The 18,396-nt window shown below is 46.9% G+C and overlaps 1 protein-coding gene across 10 annotated transcripts in view; it reads left to right on the forward strand.

The window, feature by feature from the left end:
- LOC135900901 (uncharacterized) overlaps positions 1-18,396 on the forward strand; it is a 435,375-nt gene that overhangs the window by 108,451 nt on the left and 308,528 nt on the right. For 3 of the 10 annotated variants that reach the window (XR_011512254.1, XR_010563969.2, XR_011512255.1), the window contains 3 exons: positions 3,200-3,527; positions 8,893-9,162; positions 10,749-12,875. Coding sequence is in view for 2 of the 10 variants with exons in the window: in XM_070534410.1 (XP_070390511.1) it covers positions 10,749-10,881 (133 nt within the window). In the remaining 8 variants the exon portion in view is untranslated. Of the gene's footprint in view, positions 1-3,199; positions 3,528-8,892; positions 9,163-10,748; positions 12,876-18,396 lie in introns of those variants that run through there. The other 7 variants (XR_010563970.2, XR_011512256.1, XR_011512258.1 and 4 more) reach the window with 4 other exon arrangements.

Raw genomic sequence — 18,396 nt, forward strand, 5'->3', positions numbered from 1 at the left:
TCTGGGTGGGAGTACGCCCGCGTCATCCCCGGGATCGACCGGTCGCTGTGCGGTGGACGATCAGAAAGGAGTGGAATCGAGTGAAAGGAATCGCACGTAATAACAACCTTGGATTCTCACGCGATGCACGGAATTCCCCCGACGAGCGCGATGCGGCCGATTCACAACCAATGGCGCCTTTAGTTTGCGTCGTGCTAGTACGCGGCACGATTCGGCGGCACCGAACCCCACGTCATGGTCGTCCACGAAATCTTCTTCCTCCCGTGATTTCAGCTTAAGGGCACTCCAACGAATGAGCTGCCTCTTTTCGTTCACGTTCATCTAGTTTCGCATTCTCTGCGGGAGCGAGCTCTGGCTGATACTAGGATCTCCATGCCGACGTCATTAATACCGAGCGGAAACACCTTAGCTCTCTATACTAAACTGAGTGTACCGAAGGTCAAATCAATCAAGAGACTAGCATCGGAACTAACCACTGAAGATGTTCCGACTCTCACTTGGGCACGGAATGCTGCGTTCTTTATCAGCTAAGGACGTGCACGAGTGAACGTTCCATCGCTGCATTCGGGCATACATTGATCTCAGTGGTACAACAAAAGAAAGTGACATGAAATGCGCTATCAAAGAGACGATGAGCAAAACGAGAACAGAGTAAAAGCGGGAGCCAACGTTTCGACAAGTGAACTTGTCTTTTTTCAAGAGAGAGAGAAGGAACGGCTGGGAAAGTCAACGTCATAAACCTGCCTAAAGCGGTAAATGTTGTTTATCGAATAACATCGATATAAAAATATTCTCTATGCAAAGGTGGGCGGCATCTGCGACAAACTACCCGTCACTTTCGCAATGAGGTAGCAGATTTGGTTTTGGGGATGTGCGGCGTTAATTATTCCGAGGGTGCAGATTCGCACTTCACGGATTCTGCAGCTCATTTGCGCCAGCGGACCACGGATCTACAAAGCGGTTAGAGAGCGCGGTTCGCAATGGGTTGGCGACGGCCATTTGTGAACAGTGGCCGCGTCATTAGCGAAAGCTCTCGACCAATGTCAGATGAGCCGTTCGGGAGGAAGAACTTTTGCGAATTCGACCATAAATCTTGCCTTTCCTCCCAAAACAATGTCAAGATGTTCGTTACTGCTGGAAGCAGTTCACGGAAGCTTCGTTATGTGCGATCATTAGCACTGCTTTTTTTTTTTTTTTCGAAGTCTGAATGGTCGTGCGGATGAGACAAGGAAGTCCAGTGCGTAAAGGAACGAGAAGAATCCGGAACGTACCAGAAGTTTGTCTTCTGCTCGTGTTTAGGAGCGATTTATCACCGAAGCAGACGATAAGTAATTATACCGCTTCCAAGACACGCGGGGGCAACTGCACTTGCCTTCCGCATGTGGAAGCAAGGAAAGCATTTCTATTTGCCCCCTCGGCCGACGTGCAAGAGAAGCAGAGCGCGGTTCATTCATTCACCACCAGGGAACGCATATCTTCATCAGGGAGCGAGCGCCCTCTGGCCGCTCTTTCTTATGCACGGTGGGAGCTCATTACGACGCGGACGGAGGAAGCTTGCGTGGAGCAGGTTTGTTTTTGGGTGTGGTGGGGTGGTGGTGGTTGGAGGTGCTGGTAGGTGACGGTAGTGGCGTTTGGTTCAGGCGACCGTGGCCAGATGGAGAGATGCAAACATGCCGTGAAGCGCATTAATTTCGATGGCTGTACGTACCCCGGCAGTTCCAGCAAGCTGCGACGACGCTCCTTCCTTGATGGTTTTTCTTCGCTGGCGCTTCGCTAAACGGCTTCCGTGGCGTCTCAGGACATCAATCCTGAGTGTGATGGAAGACAACACGAAGCAACGGGGTGCTCGGAAGGCAAGGCACATAACAACGCTCAACTCGCAACAAAATATTTCGCTAGAGAAACGCACGGACGAAAGTGTACACAGTCGATGGCGCTCACGGATTCGCCGAGGTATGCGGCAACAGAAAAAAAAAATTAATGAAACGAACTGGAAACAGGGGCGCTCGTTTACTGATTTATGGAGAACCACTTCAGCAGGCCGTGTCCAAGTTCAGACCGTGAGCGCAAGATACGAAGCCACGAGCTGCCTTCCTCTGTTTTCGCTTTAACGTTGTGTCTGCGCTGCCACCGATGTTCTCCAGTAAACAAAGAATTGAAACGAGGACGTAGAACAGGGTACTTCCAATTGATGCAAAAGCGTGCCAAGTCAATCCTGTAAAGTTAATAGCTATGCCGATTACATTGTAATTTTCCTATGTACTGACTACCGGGCGATTATTGTTCCAGCGATGCGCTCAATTCACGACAGTCAAGCTATCTCGGACTCAACATTACGGCCACAATGAAACCATTAAGTGTGGAAAGCCAGCTACCTAGGAGTAAATTTTTTATTACGATGTAACTAAGCTGGGACACTCAGTCGCCAACATGTTGGCGACTGAGTGTTCCAGCATAGTTACATGTGCGCTTCCCTATGCATCCCATGATACGTGGTCATCCCTGTGCGCTTGCTAGCGCACAAGGATGACCATGCTGTAACCTGGATGCCACTGCATGCCCAGACTTGTCCATATAAATATAGTGCCACATTCGGCGATGTATAATACCGGTGTCACACGACCACTGTTGATGGTGATCAAGCCCGATCCGGATCGAAATTCTCAACTGCTATTGGCTCTCTCGCGCAACTTGCGCAAAGGAGCCAATCACGACCGAGAAATTCGATCCGGATCGGCCTTGATCACGATCAAAAGTGCGCCGTGTGACACCCGTATAACAGGCAGCATGCAGTATAGAACAATGGCTCGACGCTCGAGAGTCGCCTCCGTACCAGTGAAACGTGCTAACGCAAATTGCATCTTGACTGAACGCGCGCTAAAACAAAATTGAAAAGCCAGGACAGCGACAGCACACAAAACGTCCGAAGTTCGGGGAGCTATCCTCACGCGGACAAAAACCGGCCACCGTATGCCCCCATACTTAAACGCGGAACGAAACTATCAAGCCTATCAATATCTCTTACATGGGAGCAGTTCCTCGTCGACTGGCGCTCTGGATACCATGATTCATGATAACGATCGGCATGATAACGAGATGATCACGGCAGTGATGACCAATCGTGGATAGCACTTTCGCAGGTGGGCTTGGTGGCTGTGCCACAAGCGAGTCATCTAACCCTCTGCGCTTCGCCGTGCAGGCCAGTTTCCGAACTGCTCTACTGCTGACGCTTCTTCCTGGCTTGGTTGCGGTGTCATCATGCGTAGTGCCTTCTCAGGCGCCGTCGTTATGCGCTGATGGCGTTCCAGCAATACGCCTGTGGAAGCTGCCTACAACCAATATTTCTGCATATCTACCGTTGCCACATCCGAAAACCACTGGTCCTCATCCCACCCAGGCTGGCCCCATCGTCAACGACAATCGTCTTGGTGCCTGCCATAAAGCTGGTGCCCCGATCCGCATCGCCCTGTGTGCTTGGTGACTGTGCCACAAACGAGTCATCTAACCCTCTGCGTTTCTCCATGCAGGTTGGTCCATCGTACAGTTTATACGCTAAAGAAACCAGTCATTACGAGTTGGTAAAGCTGCCAAGCTCGCAGGAAGGAAGGAAATCAACTTTATTCAGGTCCTGCAGGCCACGAGAGCTTTGGGGCTCTCATGGAGTGCCCGCCACCAACGGCGGAACCGGGAGGTTGAGTTTCCTGGCGGCGTCGTGGACCTGCTGGACGGCCCAGAGTTGGAGAGCGAGTTCTTCACTCCGGATTGCTTTTTCAAACTTGCGCTTGTTCGGTTCGGAGTTTATGTGAGCTTGCGAGCACGGTCAGAGTAAATGATATACGTTAAAGGATGTATTGCAATTGGTGCAATAAGACTTGTCGTAGAGCCCAAGCATGTAATGGTGTAATCTGTTTTGCGTGGGGTATGTGCATGTTTGTAGCATTCTGAGTGTAACCGCTTGAGCTCGAGTTGTTTGATTTGTATTTGTTGCGAATGTGTCGCGGTCGCCCGTGACTTGTTATTGCTCGCGGGTGATATTGAGACTAACCCCGGTCCCGAAATGGCAACTATATTTGCAGAGCTCAAGAAATTGGCCGCTGGTCAGTCTAAACTACTAACAGAGGTACAAGACATGAAAGCTCAACTTCTCGTAACTAGCAACGCTATCTCTGAACTCAGTACACGGCTGACTAATATCGAGACCAACTGTCGGCGTATTAGCCTATGCGACGGCAGCTGGAAACGTTACAGACAGACACACTAATTGCTGCTAATCGAATGGTAAAACTAGAAAGCCGTTTTGATGATGCTGAGAACCAGTCCAGACGCAACAACTTGTTGTTCTACTCTATTCCCGATACTAACCCAAAAGAATCTTTCGCGAGTTCCGAAGAAATACTCATTCGTTATTGCTCTGAGTACCTGAACTTCACATTAGGTCCCCAATTAATTGAACGCGCACATCGACTGGGCAGACACACCCAAGGTCGAAACCATCCAGTTGTTAAATTCAATTCCTTCAAAACTTAAGAAGCGATTTTAACTAATGGCCGTAAATTGAAAGGTACTCCTTACGGCATTAGCGAAGACTGCTCCCACCAGGTCCAAAATGCGCGGAGGCATCTTATCGCCTTTGAAAAAAACAAATCTATGCCTTATTCACTTCATTACAAATCAATTCACATGAACTCCAAGCGTTATGTCTTTGACGAGTCATCTCAAAGTGTCCAAGAAATAACATAGCTATCACGCCATCAAAAACTGCCTCACTGTGCTACACCTGCCGCTCGTTCAATTCCGTCATTTTCAGTTACCTACACTAACATACGAAGAACCCTTACAAAACGTGATACTATATCAAATCTTGTCTCATCATCCGAAGGCAAGCTGCTCATACTAACCGAAACATGGCTCTCCGATGACGTTCCTGATACTGAAATATTAGAAGACCTGCCTAACTTTGAACTAATCCGCAAAAATCGGCAAGGACGTAGAGGAGGAGGCGTCCTTATAGCCATTAAAAAAGAACTTTCGTTTTCCACAGTTCACATGAGCTCTGACTTAGAAATTTTATGGATCCTCGGTCGTGCGAAACCTGAACTACTGCTTGTAGGTGTATGCTACCGACCACCTCCCTCCCCTGGAGTTCTGCAGATTTTCCCAGGAAACTGAATAATATCCAAAGCCAACTAGGTAAAAAAATATCCTAACGCGCACATTCTGCTATTCGGGGACTTCAATTATCCAAACATTGATTGGTCTAGCCCTCAAATAAACACCGGTAGCACTGAATCCAAAGAGTTCGTTAATGTCTATCTGAATTATAACCTTTCACAATTGGTAATTGAACCAACGCGTGTCACGCATTGATAATGCCAACATTCCAGACCTAGTACTGTCTTCAAATCCTGAAACACTATCGTCTCTTACTTACTGTAACGAAATAAGGGACCACAAAGTAATTCTTGCTACATTCACCTTATTCCCGACCCCACGCCATACTCATAAAAGAACAATCCTCCTTTACGATAAAGGCAATTACCCGGCAATAAATAAAGAATTAGAAGTATTCTACGAGGAAGTCAAAACGGCCTTTCAACACCAATCTGTTCAAGAAAATTGGTTTCTTTTTCAAGAAAAAGTGCCACTCTTAACTGAAAAATACATACCAACATTATCGATACACTCTAACCGCCATAAACCATGGTTCACAAAAAATCTGAAAACACTCGAGAATAAGAAAAAGCGCCTATTTCCACAAGCTAAGCAAAACCCGAACGATCATTCGTGGAACAAGTACTACGAAGCAGAACGCATTTATCTATCAGCGATTCGCTCACGCAAATACACTTTTTTTTATTTCGACCTGGCTAACATGATAAGTGAAAATCCAAAGAAATTTTGGCAACTCATTAACCCGCTGCCATCACGCACTATCTCCTTACCGAATTCCTTTTCTTTTCTTCAGTGTTCACTAAAGAACCAGACGCTCCCTTACCTACGTTCCTTGCGCCGTCTCCACCTACAACGCCGGCTGTCACTTTCTCGAAACACGGAATTTCAAATATAATAGATAACACTAAACTTTTGTCATCCGCAGGTCTCGACGAAATCACATCCAAGTTTTTTAAAGAATACTAAGGTCATCTCTGCGGCATGCCTAACATTACTGTTTTCACAGTCATTGTCTTCTGGAAACCTCCCGAAAGAGTGGAACATGAGTACGGTCGTTCCAGTTTACATATCGGGCAGTAAAAGCTTGCCTTTGAACTACCCCCCCCCCCCCCCCCCCCGCCTCCCATTGCCATCACGTCGGTGCCCTGTAAGATCATGGAACATGTCATATACACCCATATAGTTAACTTCCTTGATACTAACAATTTCTTTGACTAATCCTAGCACGGATTCCGCAAGGGATGAACTTGCGAAACACAATTGGCTGTTTTTCTTCACGATCTACACTCAAACCTCGATATTAACATACAAACTGACGCAATTTTCCTTGACTTCGCAAAAGCATTCGACAAAGTGGCTCACCAACGACTACTCCTAAAACTTTCACGGTTAAACCTACATCTTGCAGTCTTAACATGGATAGAACAATTCCTCACTAATCGCATGCAGTCGGTGTACGTCGATAACAATACTTCTGAGCCCCTACCCGTAACGTCAGGCGTCCCTCAGGACTCTGTACTAGGCCCGCTCCTAATTTTAATATACATTAATGATCTACCATTACACGTGTCGTGAAAAATCTGCATGTACGCTGATGATTGTGTCATTTACCGCTTAGTTACTAACGATAATGATCAAATCGCCCTTCACGAAGACTTAAACAACATTCAAAATTGGTTTTAACGTTGATTAATGGTCCTAAACCAAGCAACGTCGCTCCCTCGCAATTATAACCCCTTGGTATTTCAATACGAAATCCCTAACGAACAAATTCAGTGTGCAAACAATTATAAGTACCTGGGTGTTACCGTTTCAAATGATCTGGACTGGTGAGTGCATGTGACTAACGTTATCTCTTCAGCTAACAAATCACTTGTTCCTACGACGTCACTTAAAAAACGCCCCGCAGCATGCGAAACTATTAGCTTATAAGACACTAGTACGACGCACACTAGAATACGCATCAGCCATTTGGAGCCCTCGCCAGCCTTTCCTCATTACCGCCCTTGAGGCATTTCAGAATCGGGCCATCAGGTTCACTCACTCCGCTTTTTCATACGATGTCAGCGTAACTTCGTTAAAAGCGGAATCTGGCATACAAACCCTTTTGCCACCGCCGTTTAATTGCCAGCTCATCATTATTTCACAAATTCTACCACAGCATACTCAATCGCGCACCACATATCTTGCCACCATCACGCATATGCCATCGCATAGGACATTATTTAAACGTAGCTCGTCCGCATGCGCGTACTATCGCTTTTGCAGCCAAAGCCTGCAATGGCCTTGCGCACAACATCGTTTCTATACCCAGCTCATCTGCCTTCATAGAAGAAATTGCCTTGCATTATGCCTTGTAAAATTTTCATATTCCTTGTTTCTCATATTTTTTTGTAACCCACCGCTTATGTAATACTCCGAAGAGGGGTCTTTAAGAAAATAAAGTGAAGGTGAAAGTATAACAGAAACCTTTGTCAGTGTGGGCGCTGATCTAAAAGCTGGCCCAGTGGATCAGCTCATGGTGGAAATGGCAGAACGAGCGAACAGAGGCTGCACATGAGCAAATAATAAAGCAATGAAAGCCGGTACGCCTTTACTTGCTCGCTTAATGAGTAATTCATAACTTAATTGGTACATACCTCATTACACAATGATATCATTCTTGAGTGCCGAAGGTCCGAAGGCGCATGAATGTTACTAGCGACACGCCTAAAGGATTCTAGAAACGGAAAGGTTCTGCTGAACCTGCTTGATGGCTACATGCGGTCTATCTCCTTCAATCTATCCGGATAAGTGCTATTCCAGCATTAGGGCCTTGGTGAATTACCCTGAGCAAGATTACTGCCGCGAATGGGCGGCTTGCCGTTTCCCGGGGTTAAGTAGTTCAAGTGCAGTCGCCCGAGTCTGCTAGGCTAAACTTACCTGAACGTTGCAAAAGGCATAATAATTGGAAAGGTACTACGCGGTTTCCAACGAAGCCAGCAATCGCGATCGACAGAATTGGCAATCACTGCGAGATCATTGGTAATACACTACTACCACGTTACAGTGATGAGCTTCAAAAGACGTTCCTAAACGGTTGAAGTACGGGAGCGTGCATAGCCTGTAGCCATATTCTCGGTCGATCACCTTCGGGTATATCACCTTCGTTGCGCGTTCATTAGATAAGCCAGCAGGTGGCACGGCTGTTGATTCAACAAGAGGCCCCGCTGCCCGTTACATCACGTGAGAGTGAAATAATTCTCGAGAGCAACCGAACAAGAATATGGGCCCTGTTGTTCCCCCTCTGTGACGAGAGGTGTGTTCTTACCCTTACCTGAGTCAACCGGCAAATTTGAATCTTCAAGCCGACCCGCCTCCTGCGCATCTGCTGGAAAGCTTCGCCACACGATTATTAAGGCAAGCAGTGAAACCAGCTTTCGGTGCACGCACCATCCCCGACTTGAAGCGACTAGCCGCGTTTTGGCGCCATCTGCCGCAAAACTATGGAATCGATGCCGCGGTGGTCGTCGTTCGCCGCCCTTTCATGGAACGAATGACTCCCTTTGTCCAGACTATCGCTGTTTCTTTCTTTTGAAATATTTTGGGTGTTATATATAACTCGCTTGGTAAACCGAATGCTCGCGAAGGAACTGTAGCGTGTGGATCTTAGTTCGCAACTTCAGTTGTAACTTAGGCTGATTTATGCAGAAGCTTTCGTTCTGCCATTGTCCCGTGCAGTGTCACATCGACAAGGTCACTGCATTGGACTGCACGGGATCATCAGTAGAAGTCGTAGACCTGGGTTACAGGGACACGATAGCACGTGAACTGCTCAAGGAGTTTCGTGTACGACGAAGTAATTCCCAGTGTGCAAATGACACTGCTCTCCTACCGTGCAGCGTGGAAAACGCAGCACAAATAAGCAGAGGGGACGAGAGCCAACGCTGTGTACATCGAATTATGTCACACGACGAATAAGCCCAAGCATCTCACTTGACCTAGGCAAAGGTGAATTCGATTTGATCAGCCGGTATCATTGAGTTCATGCAGGGTTGTCGAGATACCCTTTATTTGCATGTGTGCATGTCAGACGTGGCTGCTTGATGCTTATACTGATCTACATTCCACAATATGAAAAACAACAAAAAAATGTGCAAAATCCATCGACTAGGATTGTTGACATAAGCAGATAACTGAACGCTCAAAGAAAGCTGCGCGTTTTATTTGAAGAATGGCACGCTTGACGGCACGAATTTGTTGCAGTGAGGATATTAAGGCAGCACCTGTTGATTCACTGCGTAATTCCACAAGGAACAGAGCCGTTAATCAGTACATCTGTAGCTGTAGTATAGGTAGACAGCACGAGAGTCCCAAGGAGCTCTAACAGTTCTCCTTCGGCAACGAACGCTCCCCTCAACACTGTACAATAATTTGCACCCTTAAAAGTGAATAAGTATGTAAGTCAGTCTAAAACTCACACCCATATGCCAAATAAGGGCGTACGGCTGGGCGTTATAGACCGACTTGTACCATTATTCACTCATAAGAGCGAAAAAGGGTGTACGGGTATGAGTTGCAGAACTATTTACACCCTTACACGCTTTCGAAGATTAAGAAGGGTGTACTACTGCGAACTACAGACCGACTTACACCCTTATTCGCTTGTAAGCGTGCAAAAAGTGTACGAGTATGAGTTACAGCCCAATTTACACCCTTATTCACTTTCGTAAGTTATTTTACAGTGAAGCCTAACCTAACCGTTCTTCGAGGCAGAGTGATATGCCTCGAGTGGTACCCAGAGTGACGGCCATAGTGATGCCCCAAAACTTCGATCTGCCTCAGTAGCGCCTTTGTACCCGTGTGCGCCTCGCGTGTCATCTACGGATCCGAGTCTGGCAAATAATGTTCTCGCACGTATACTGCAATCCTGGCGGTTGCCAGTGTTCACCGTACAATTCCCCACTTGCTATTTTGTCTGCTGAATCTCCTGTGTTTATATCCAGTGTGTTGCATTGCATGAACGATTCTTTGTGGTAACGTTATGCACCAGTATTGACACACACCATTTAGTTGTAGGTGTTCCTAAGAGGTCAATAAATTTTCTTTCAGCTCGGTCGCGCGAGTTGCGTCAGCGCCTTTTGCATGGGCGATGAAAGTCCAACCTCCGAGCAGTGCCACCCATGAAGACGGGTGAAAATGCCAACGAAAGCTATTCGCTCTAAAAGCTAGTCGCAAGTGAGCACTCGTACACCCAGCTTCCTCGTCCTTGTTTAAATTCGTAAACCGATGAAGGTCAGCAGGAGTTGCGAACAGCATGAATATAGTAAATGAACTCTAGAAACTTACGGTGTGTCCAAGAAAGTACCGATTGTTATGGCGGGATAACCACGCAAGAGAAACGCCACGCACACGTGTTATATTGCTCGTTGTTCGAGAGCATGGACACCCAGAATTACGTAGCGTGCTCCAGTGATTTTCTTTCGTTTCTTTTTGCGTGGGTGGCTTAATATTTCCTAAATAAGGACATTACAATTTTCGAGGCAGCGGTTGCGGCCACTTGAGCCTGTGCTGATCGCTTCCTATTTGCTCTGCAGTTATCTGGATGAAGCTGTGCTCTAGGCACGTGTGCGGCGCAGCAACTATCAAGTCCAGCGGCCATTGCATCGACTACGACTGGGACGTCGGCATCCGGAAGGGGGCACCTGCTAGCTTGACGTCACCAACTAGGTAGGATTTAAGAGGACGCTACCGTGAGACCCCCGTAATTTTTGAGGCGGGTTGTGGCAACTGGAGCCTGTGCTGACTGCTTCCTACTTGCTCTGCGAGTTGGTATCTGTTTCTACACGCGATTGTGCATTCCTTTTTGCCACGACTGCTACCTCGTAATACGTGCTTCTTCTTTACTGTGTGTATTTGGTATCTTTGCTGGCCATGCCGTCCAATGCCGAGCTGACGAAAAAAAATAATAATTTGCTTGACTCATTGCTTTGCTCTAGTCATGACGCTGTCACTAATGATTTAACAGCTAAAATTAAAAAGTTAGCTCAGGTAGGCCACGGGGAAGGCACGTCCCTAGGTGAGAGTGTGCGATTTCTGTGCGACAGTTTTGACTCTATCAAGGTGAAACAGGATTAACTCACACTAACCAACAAGGAACTGATTGCGCAAAATGAGGCGCTAACCAGAAGAGTTACGGAACTCGAGCAGTATTCGCGGCTAAATAATGTTGAAATTAAGGGCCTACAAGTCACTCAGGGCGAGGACTATGAAGCGGATGGGTGAAGCTATTCAATGTCTTGTCACTCCCAGCGACTTTGATGCAATCCATCGCGTCGTCTCAACTAAATCAGACGAAAAGAACATTGTCGCGAGGTTTTGTCGCCGGGACAAGAAAAACGACTTTGTCCGTAAAGCGCTAGGCCCGTCCGAGCACGTCTGATGTTGGCTTCTCCGGTAGCTGTGATACGGCAATTTATGTGAAGGATCGCCTGTCTCCGAGAACAAACGATTGCTTGCCAAGGCTCTTACACTGAAAAAAAAAAAAACAGCGCACAAATGGCAATTTCTGTGGACTGACAATTGCAGTATCAAGGCCCGCAAATCTAGTGATAGCAGGGTGTATCGTATTGTAAAGGAAAGTGACCTAAGCATTTGTATTTAGCATTGTGTAAACCTCCCTGCCTTTCACCTTCATTCTCTCTCTCTTTAAGCCTGAAAGCAACACTTTCTGATATGCGAATTTCCGTCTTCTCCGCTGGGCCACCTTACTTTTCCGGACTGATGCCTTGCTTAGCGAGAAAGCTGACTTGCAAAATTTCCTTGATACGGCTAATGACATGCTATGTTAGGGGTTTGGCTTCACGTTTTTTTTAAGCACCACCTCTATGACGTTTGAGTACCAATACGAAATAGACTGATTACATTGTGCAATTACAGTATTTAAGTATTAAATGTTTAACATTAGATTGTATCACGCAGAAATATCATCTCATAAATAACTCGCACGTTTTTGTACGCGCTCTAAATTTATCTTTATGGCAAGTCATCTTAGCGACAACAAATTACTTTAGTATTCACAGAAGGAAAAAACATTCATATCTGCTGAAGTACGAAGCCGCTGCATATTCTGCGAAGCTTGCTTTGCCTGGTTTTTCTACGCCACAAGTAAATGTCGGCTAGTCAATGCATTCGCGAAAAGCAGTAGTCAACGCCTCTCAGTGCAATGAACATCTTGGTGAGATCTAATAAAAAAAATGCTGCATATTATTGTCATTGTTGTCTGTAGGAGAACATCGCTCAATAACATTGCGCAGGTCCTACGGCCATATGCGTAAATACGGCACTTAGTTAGCTCTCAAATCAGGGGGATCACTTCACGATTCTGAGTTTAAAGGGACACTTAACTGAAATAGTATGCGTTAATAAATTACGCTTATGCGATACCAACACGGCCACTCCTTCAGTAAAGAATGCCTGGTAAGGCAAAAAAAAAAAAAGAAACGCAATAACGAGAGATGCGTGGGGACTCAAGCGTCAAGTTCTCTCCACAGCTTGCCATGACGTCATGGATATCGACAACGTCTTTTCGAGTCTGCAGTTTCAACTGTTAAGGCCAAACTACACGTACGCTTGCCGGCGCGCCATGACGCCTACAAGACGCCCGCCACTGTCCGCCACCGCACCTGCGCCTGCCTGCGCTTCGCTCTATCAATGTCTCTGTACTTGGCTCACATTTTCATTTTGGTAGACATCGTTTCGTATTGTTGTGAGGCAGCCAGAGCACCGACACTTATCTGGAGAAGATAGACAGTTTGAGAATAGCGTTTGTATGCCCTTACGCAGATTAAACGCAAGCACATTTGCAGGACGTGTTGGTGTGTGCCTTTGAAGACTTTTAGTTTAACGTACGGGAACACAAACGCAAGGAAGCGTTATTGGGCGTGACGTTAAAAACTAATTTTGCTCAAAGAGAAAATACAGCAGTCGTGGAGCCTTCCGCTTCCAGATCCAGTGACCAAGCATGACGCAACACGTACGCGATGACAAACTCCGCAAGTGCCGACACAAAAATCTTGACTCCGTAATTTGCGAAGGGTTAATTAGTAGTTTGTTGCTCTGATCTTCCCGAGGGCTTGCGGTCATAATCACGTTGTGTGACCACAGTCTCAAAAAAATGTTCTCTTATTTTCTCGGGCATCATATTATAGACATGAGCGGAAGCACCATATTACTGCATCTGTGGTAAACATTTGTTAGTCCACAACACGGGTGAAATCGCGCTTGAGGAACTGTTTCTAAAAGCTTCCTTCGCCCACAAATGTTGTCCGCTGCTGCTCTTGTCAGCACTGAGAACAATGCTGCTATAGGCCCCCGTTATTTCTAGTTCAGAGCGAAGAAATAAGTGTGCTTGTCGATCTACTCTGAAGCAAAAATACCGCCACTATTAGGTAAGGACTCCGCTTAGTCGCCATCGGCGATGAGCATCCGCTAACCACACCGCTCACCTTTTCGTCGTAGAAGCTTCAACATATCTTAGCAACTTCAACAACTTAGCAACAAAAGTGTGTAAATAAAGTTTCAAACTTTCAAGATACTTTGAAATCCACGACGTCACGCTAACGTGTTTCACTCGGGCTTCCGGTGCGAAAAAAAACAAAAAAACGAGGAGTTTGAGTTTCATTTTCTCCACTACAAGGTAACTACCCTTTGTCGACCAAACGAATGAAAATGTCGTTTTGAAAGTATAGTTTATTAGTACAAACTTGTTTACTGCTGTCCTTGAGTGTCCCTTTAGGATAAATTAACTTGATTAACCCTGGGACTCTTCTGACCAAATAGCGAAGACGTAACCTTAGCGCGCGTGCGCGGTGAACAGCCTTGAGCGTTGCCCGGCCCCCCCTGCACGCGCGGTTAACGACAGGTAGTCTCACCACGGCCTTCGGGCTTTTCAAAAGCATCCGACCGCATAGAAGCCAGAACGTTAATGCGTTTCAACCACCAAAGCTGGACGGAAGTACTTTGTCGAACAGCGCGCACGGCAGTAAACAACATCTGCAATACCGTGATTTTTTTCCCTCGGAGCAGCAATACGCTGGAACAGCTCTTTTTTTTCTTTTTTTTCCTTTTTTTTCTTTCTTACATTCTGGAGATGCGGTGGCAATACAGAAGCACCGCGAATGCAGAGAGAGAGAGAGAGAGAGAGAGAGAGAGAGAGAGAGAGAGACAAAGAGGAGGAAAGACAGGGAGGTTAGCCAGTGTAAGTACCAGTGTAAGTAGCCAGTGTAAGTACCGGCTGGCTACCCTGTGCTGGGGAAAGGGGTAAAGGATGCAGAGAGAGCGCACAATAAGCGCACTGTGTTGGCGTGAGCGTATCGGGCCTGCCTCCCTATATACATTATATGCTACACTATATACACGTGTAGCATACCTTTCACGACGTGAAGCAACACTGCTGTGGTCGGCTGTGGGTAGGAGTAGCATTCACCAACTGCTACAGCTATCGCATTGGGATGGCGGACTCACCAATGTGCGCTAAGTGCAAGTGTGAAGAGACCATCAGTCGTCTTCTGTGCCACTGTTCTCGCTTTGATAATCAACGTCAGGCCCTCCAGTGTGCCTTGAACAGACTGGATGACAGGCAATTTACAGAAGCGGAGATATTGGGAGCTTGGCCTCACAGTTCATTAGCCCAGAAAGCAGTTCGAGCGCTTTTCCCTACCTGAAGGCAACAGACAAGAGTGCCCGACTATAGACATCCTGCACCAAACTTAGTGCACGTGAAAGTATCCTCCCTGCCTCCCTGCCTTTCCTTCTTCGCTCTCTCTCTCTCTCTCTCTCTCCACACACACACACACACACACACACACACACACACACACACACACACACACACACACACACACACACACACACACACACACACACACACACACACACACACACATATATATATATATATATATATATATATATATATATATATATATATATATATATATATATATATATATATATATATATATATTTACGTGCACTTTGCGACGCTACGCCCAGTACATTAAGGTATGGGAGACAATGCCTGCCCGTGTCAACTAATAAGCACGTGACGCTTACGGAGCACTAAGTCGTCAGTCACTGAGGCACCCTTCAGAGACCTTGCGTTGCCTTTTTAACCCCATCTACCTATAGCAAATATGCATTACTCCCGAGTAAAAGCTGAGAAATTCGTACCGCGATACTCGTTCAAAGAAAAAAGAAAACTTATTTTGTGGTCTATCCAAAACAAAACACCTATCTCTGAGAAGTACATAATATGATAATTAGGGCTTTCTCTCATTGTAAATTGCACTCTGTGGTAATCTTGCTGGCCCGATGTAGCCTCGGTGCTTTTTGCGTATGAGCCTAACGTCATGGGTTGGATTCCCGACTGCAGCGGCCTTATATGCATTATGTAGAATTGCGCCATTAAGAGTGTTTTCTTGCGTTTATAACTCACTCCCTTACACCAATAGAAAAGGATGTTTATGCGAACTACGATAATACACCCATGTTGAAGGGTAATGTTTTGGGGGTGGGGGAATTGCCAAAATGCACACTCGTCTTATTTTTTCTGCGATATCTTCCATTCTGTCGTCAGCCTAGTCTTTCTGAGATGCGCCGAAGTAATCCAGAAGTGTTTTGTGAGACTTCCAAATAAAGCAAATAAAAAAAATGCGTAGCCTATAGATTCAAAGTGCGGGCACACAGATGGCGTGTTCTGCTAACTAATGCACCCGTCTTGGAAATTGCAGAGAAATTAAACGTGCAAAACTGGTGCTTGGACATCCAATTCACCCTGGAGGGTGTAATATTAATTAGAGTGTATGATGGCGGCGGAATACAAAAGTGCTATGCACCGAGCTTTGGGTGGTCCTCATGGATCTCCGGGGTGCCTAAATTAACCCGGTGTCCTACACTACGACGATCCTCAGATAGACTATATCTATACGTGCGTCACGTTGGAACACCAGAAACTCAGTCTACCGTTTACAAGGATTTATACCTCTCATACATCGCTTGCAATCTAAACGCTCCTGGTAAACAACATTCCGCAACTTCGGTGCCTTTCCCTGTGATCTCCGAGACCAGCAGGCAAGGACACAATGTTTCTCTTTCTCCGCTTGCGGAAAACCAATTTATTCTCGCGCTCCCGTTGTACAGAAACGCCCTTGGCCGGCGAGCTCCCGCAGCAGCACAGTATGCGGAAGTCGCGTGCCGGAACGAATATCGCGCATAATGGTCCCTTTATAAGTGGCAAACTCGGGGGAGAAAGAAATAAAGGAAAAATAAAAGGCAGCGGAAACAGGAAAAGTAAAGTGAGAACACCGGCCGTAACAGAGCATCGGAGTACACGAAACGAAGGAAGCACAAAAAGAGAGAACGAACAGCGTCGGGCACCGCAAAACGAAGGTGCCCGTGCTGTTGGCGGAGCCAAACAGAGGGGGCGCGTGCTTTCTTCCCGTTTCGCTCATTGCCGGAGCGGTCGCACATCTTCGAGCAGCCGTGCTGTGCATGCTGAGACAGACAGACGGACAGACGGACGGACGGACAAACAGACAGACAGACAGACGGACGGACGGACAGACGGACGGACGGACGGACGGACGGACGGACAGACAGACAGACAGACAGACAGACAGACAGACAGACAGACAGACAGACAGACAGACAGACAGACAGACAGACAGACAGATGGACAGACGAACAGACGGACGGACAGACGGACAGACGGACATACGGATAGACAGATGGATATAAGGACAGACAGACGGACAGACAGACGGACAGACAGATGGACAGACGGACATACGGATAGACAGACGGACATACGGATAGACAGATGGATATAAGGACAGACAGACGGACAGACAGATGGACATACGGACAGACATATGAGCAGACGGACATACGGACAGACAGACAGACAGACAGATGGACATACGGACAGACAGACGGACAGACAGATGGACAGATGGACAGACAGATATACGGACAGACGGACGGACTCCTGGACCTCGCTTGCAACGTTCTTCAGCGCGCCGCCGATGAAGACCACGCGGTATACCTCTCAGAGCAGCGATGTGGACGTGTTGGTCAGTCAAACTGAATAGGGATGTAGTGTAGCGCACAATATGTATGGACACAAGAAGTAACAAAAGACGCAGAGCGCTTTGACACAAAACGCCCTTGCGTTTTGTGTTTTGCCTTCCGCTACTCGACAATGTGTTTAGGTTTGAGGGATATAAAGGCAGGTAGGTGAGTGCAGTGTCGTGAAGCGGTCACGAGTGCGCAAGAAGAAGAAATTACATGGTGTAAGGTTTCGAGGAAATCATTGTAATGCATACCTGCGACTGTTAAAAAGGCGCACTTACTGGTCAAGATTTCCAAGGCCCTTCAGAGCCGCGTTGCACGTTGTTGTTGTTGTTGTTGTTGTTGCTGTTCTTTTTCGCCGTCATTGCCGTGCCATTCTCCTGAGTTGACGACGTGGCAAATGGGCTGGTGTGCAGAGCACGTACCGAGCGTTTTGCACTGTCGTCTGTTTGCCCTCGACATCCGACTACGTTGCAGACGCACGAATGTAGCCGCATTGGTGCACGTAAGACCTATCGGACAAACATAAGGGCGAGCAGGCCATTTCCGGTCACAACACACTGGTTTTTACTTTCCTACAATAAACTGCACCTAGTGCTACGCATATTTTGACTGGTTGACGCCACCACCAGTTGTTTCAGCAAAATGAGTCAGTGCATATATCGTGCGGCGGTATCCGGCTTGCGTACGCCTCGGTTTGTCTGCTGCGCAACATGGCAAGCAGACGACGGTACAAAACATAATAGGACGTACACCAATCATATTACTCCGTTTACGAGTTCGAGCCATTCGGGTGCCTTAACCCCTATCTAGTTATCTTTCTTTTCTTTGTTTTTGTTTTATTACAATTTTTCAACCAGCTAGGATCGTTCGCATTACTCTGCCCTTCTACTGATCAGCTTCTAGCTTTCGCGAAGGCACGCAAAGGCCACGCTTTCGTCGCAACACCCCCCCCCCCCCCCCCCTTCTTTCCTGCTTATTTTACTTTTGCTTTCCTTTAACGACCGTAGCTCTTACCACGTATATGCAGGATTGCCGATGAAGCCATGCACGCGCCGCAATCAAACTGCGGAGCCGCCCATACAAGTTTATGCATGGGCTGCTTAATGCAGA

Source organism: Dermacentor albipictus, chromosome 2 (assembly GCF_038994185.2).
Source record: "Dermacentor albipictus isolate Rhodes 1998 colony chromosome 2, USDA_Dalb.pri_finalv2, whole genome shotgun sequence".
Lineage (NCBI taxonomy): Eukaryota > Metazoa > Arthropoda > Arachnida > Ixodida > Ixodidae > Dermacentor > Dermacentor albipictus.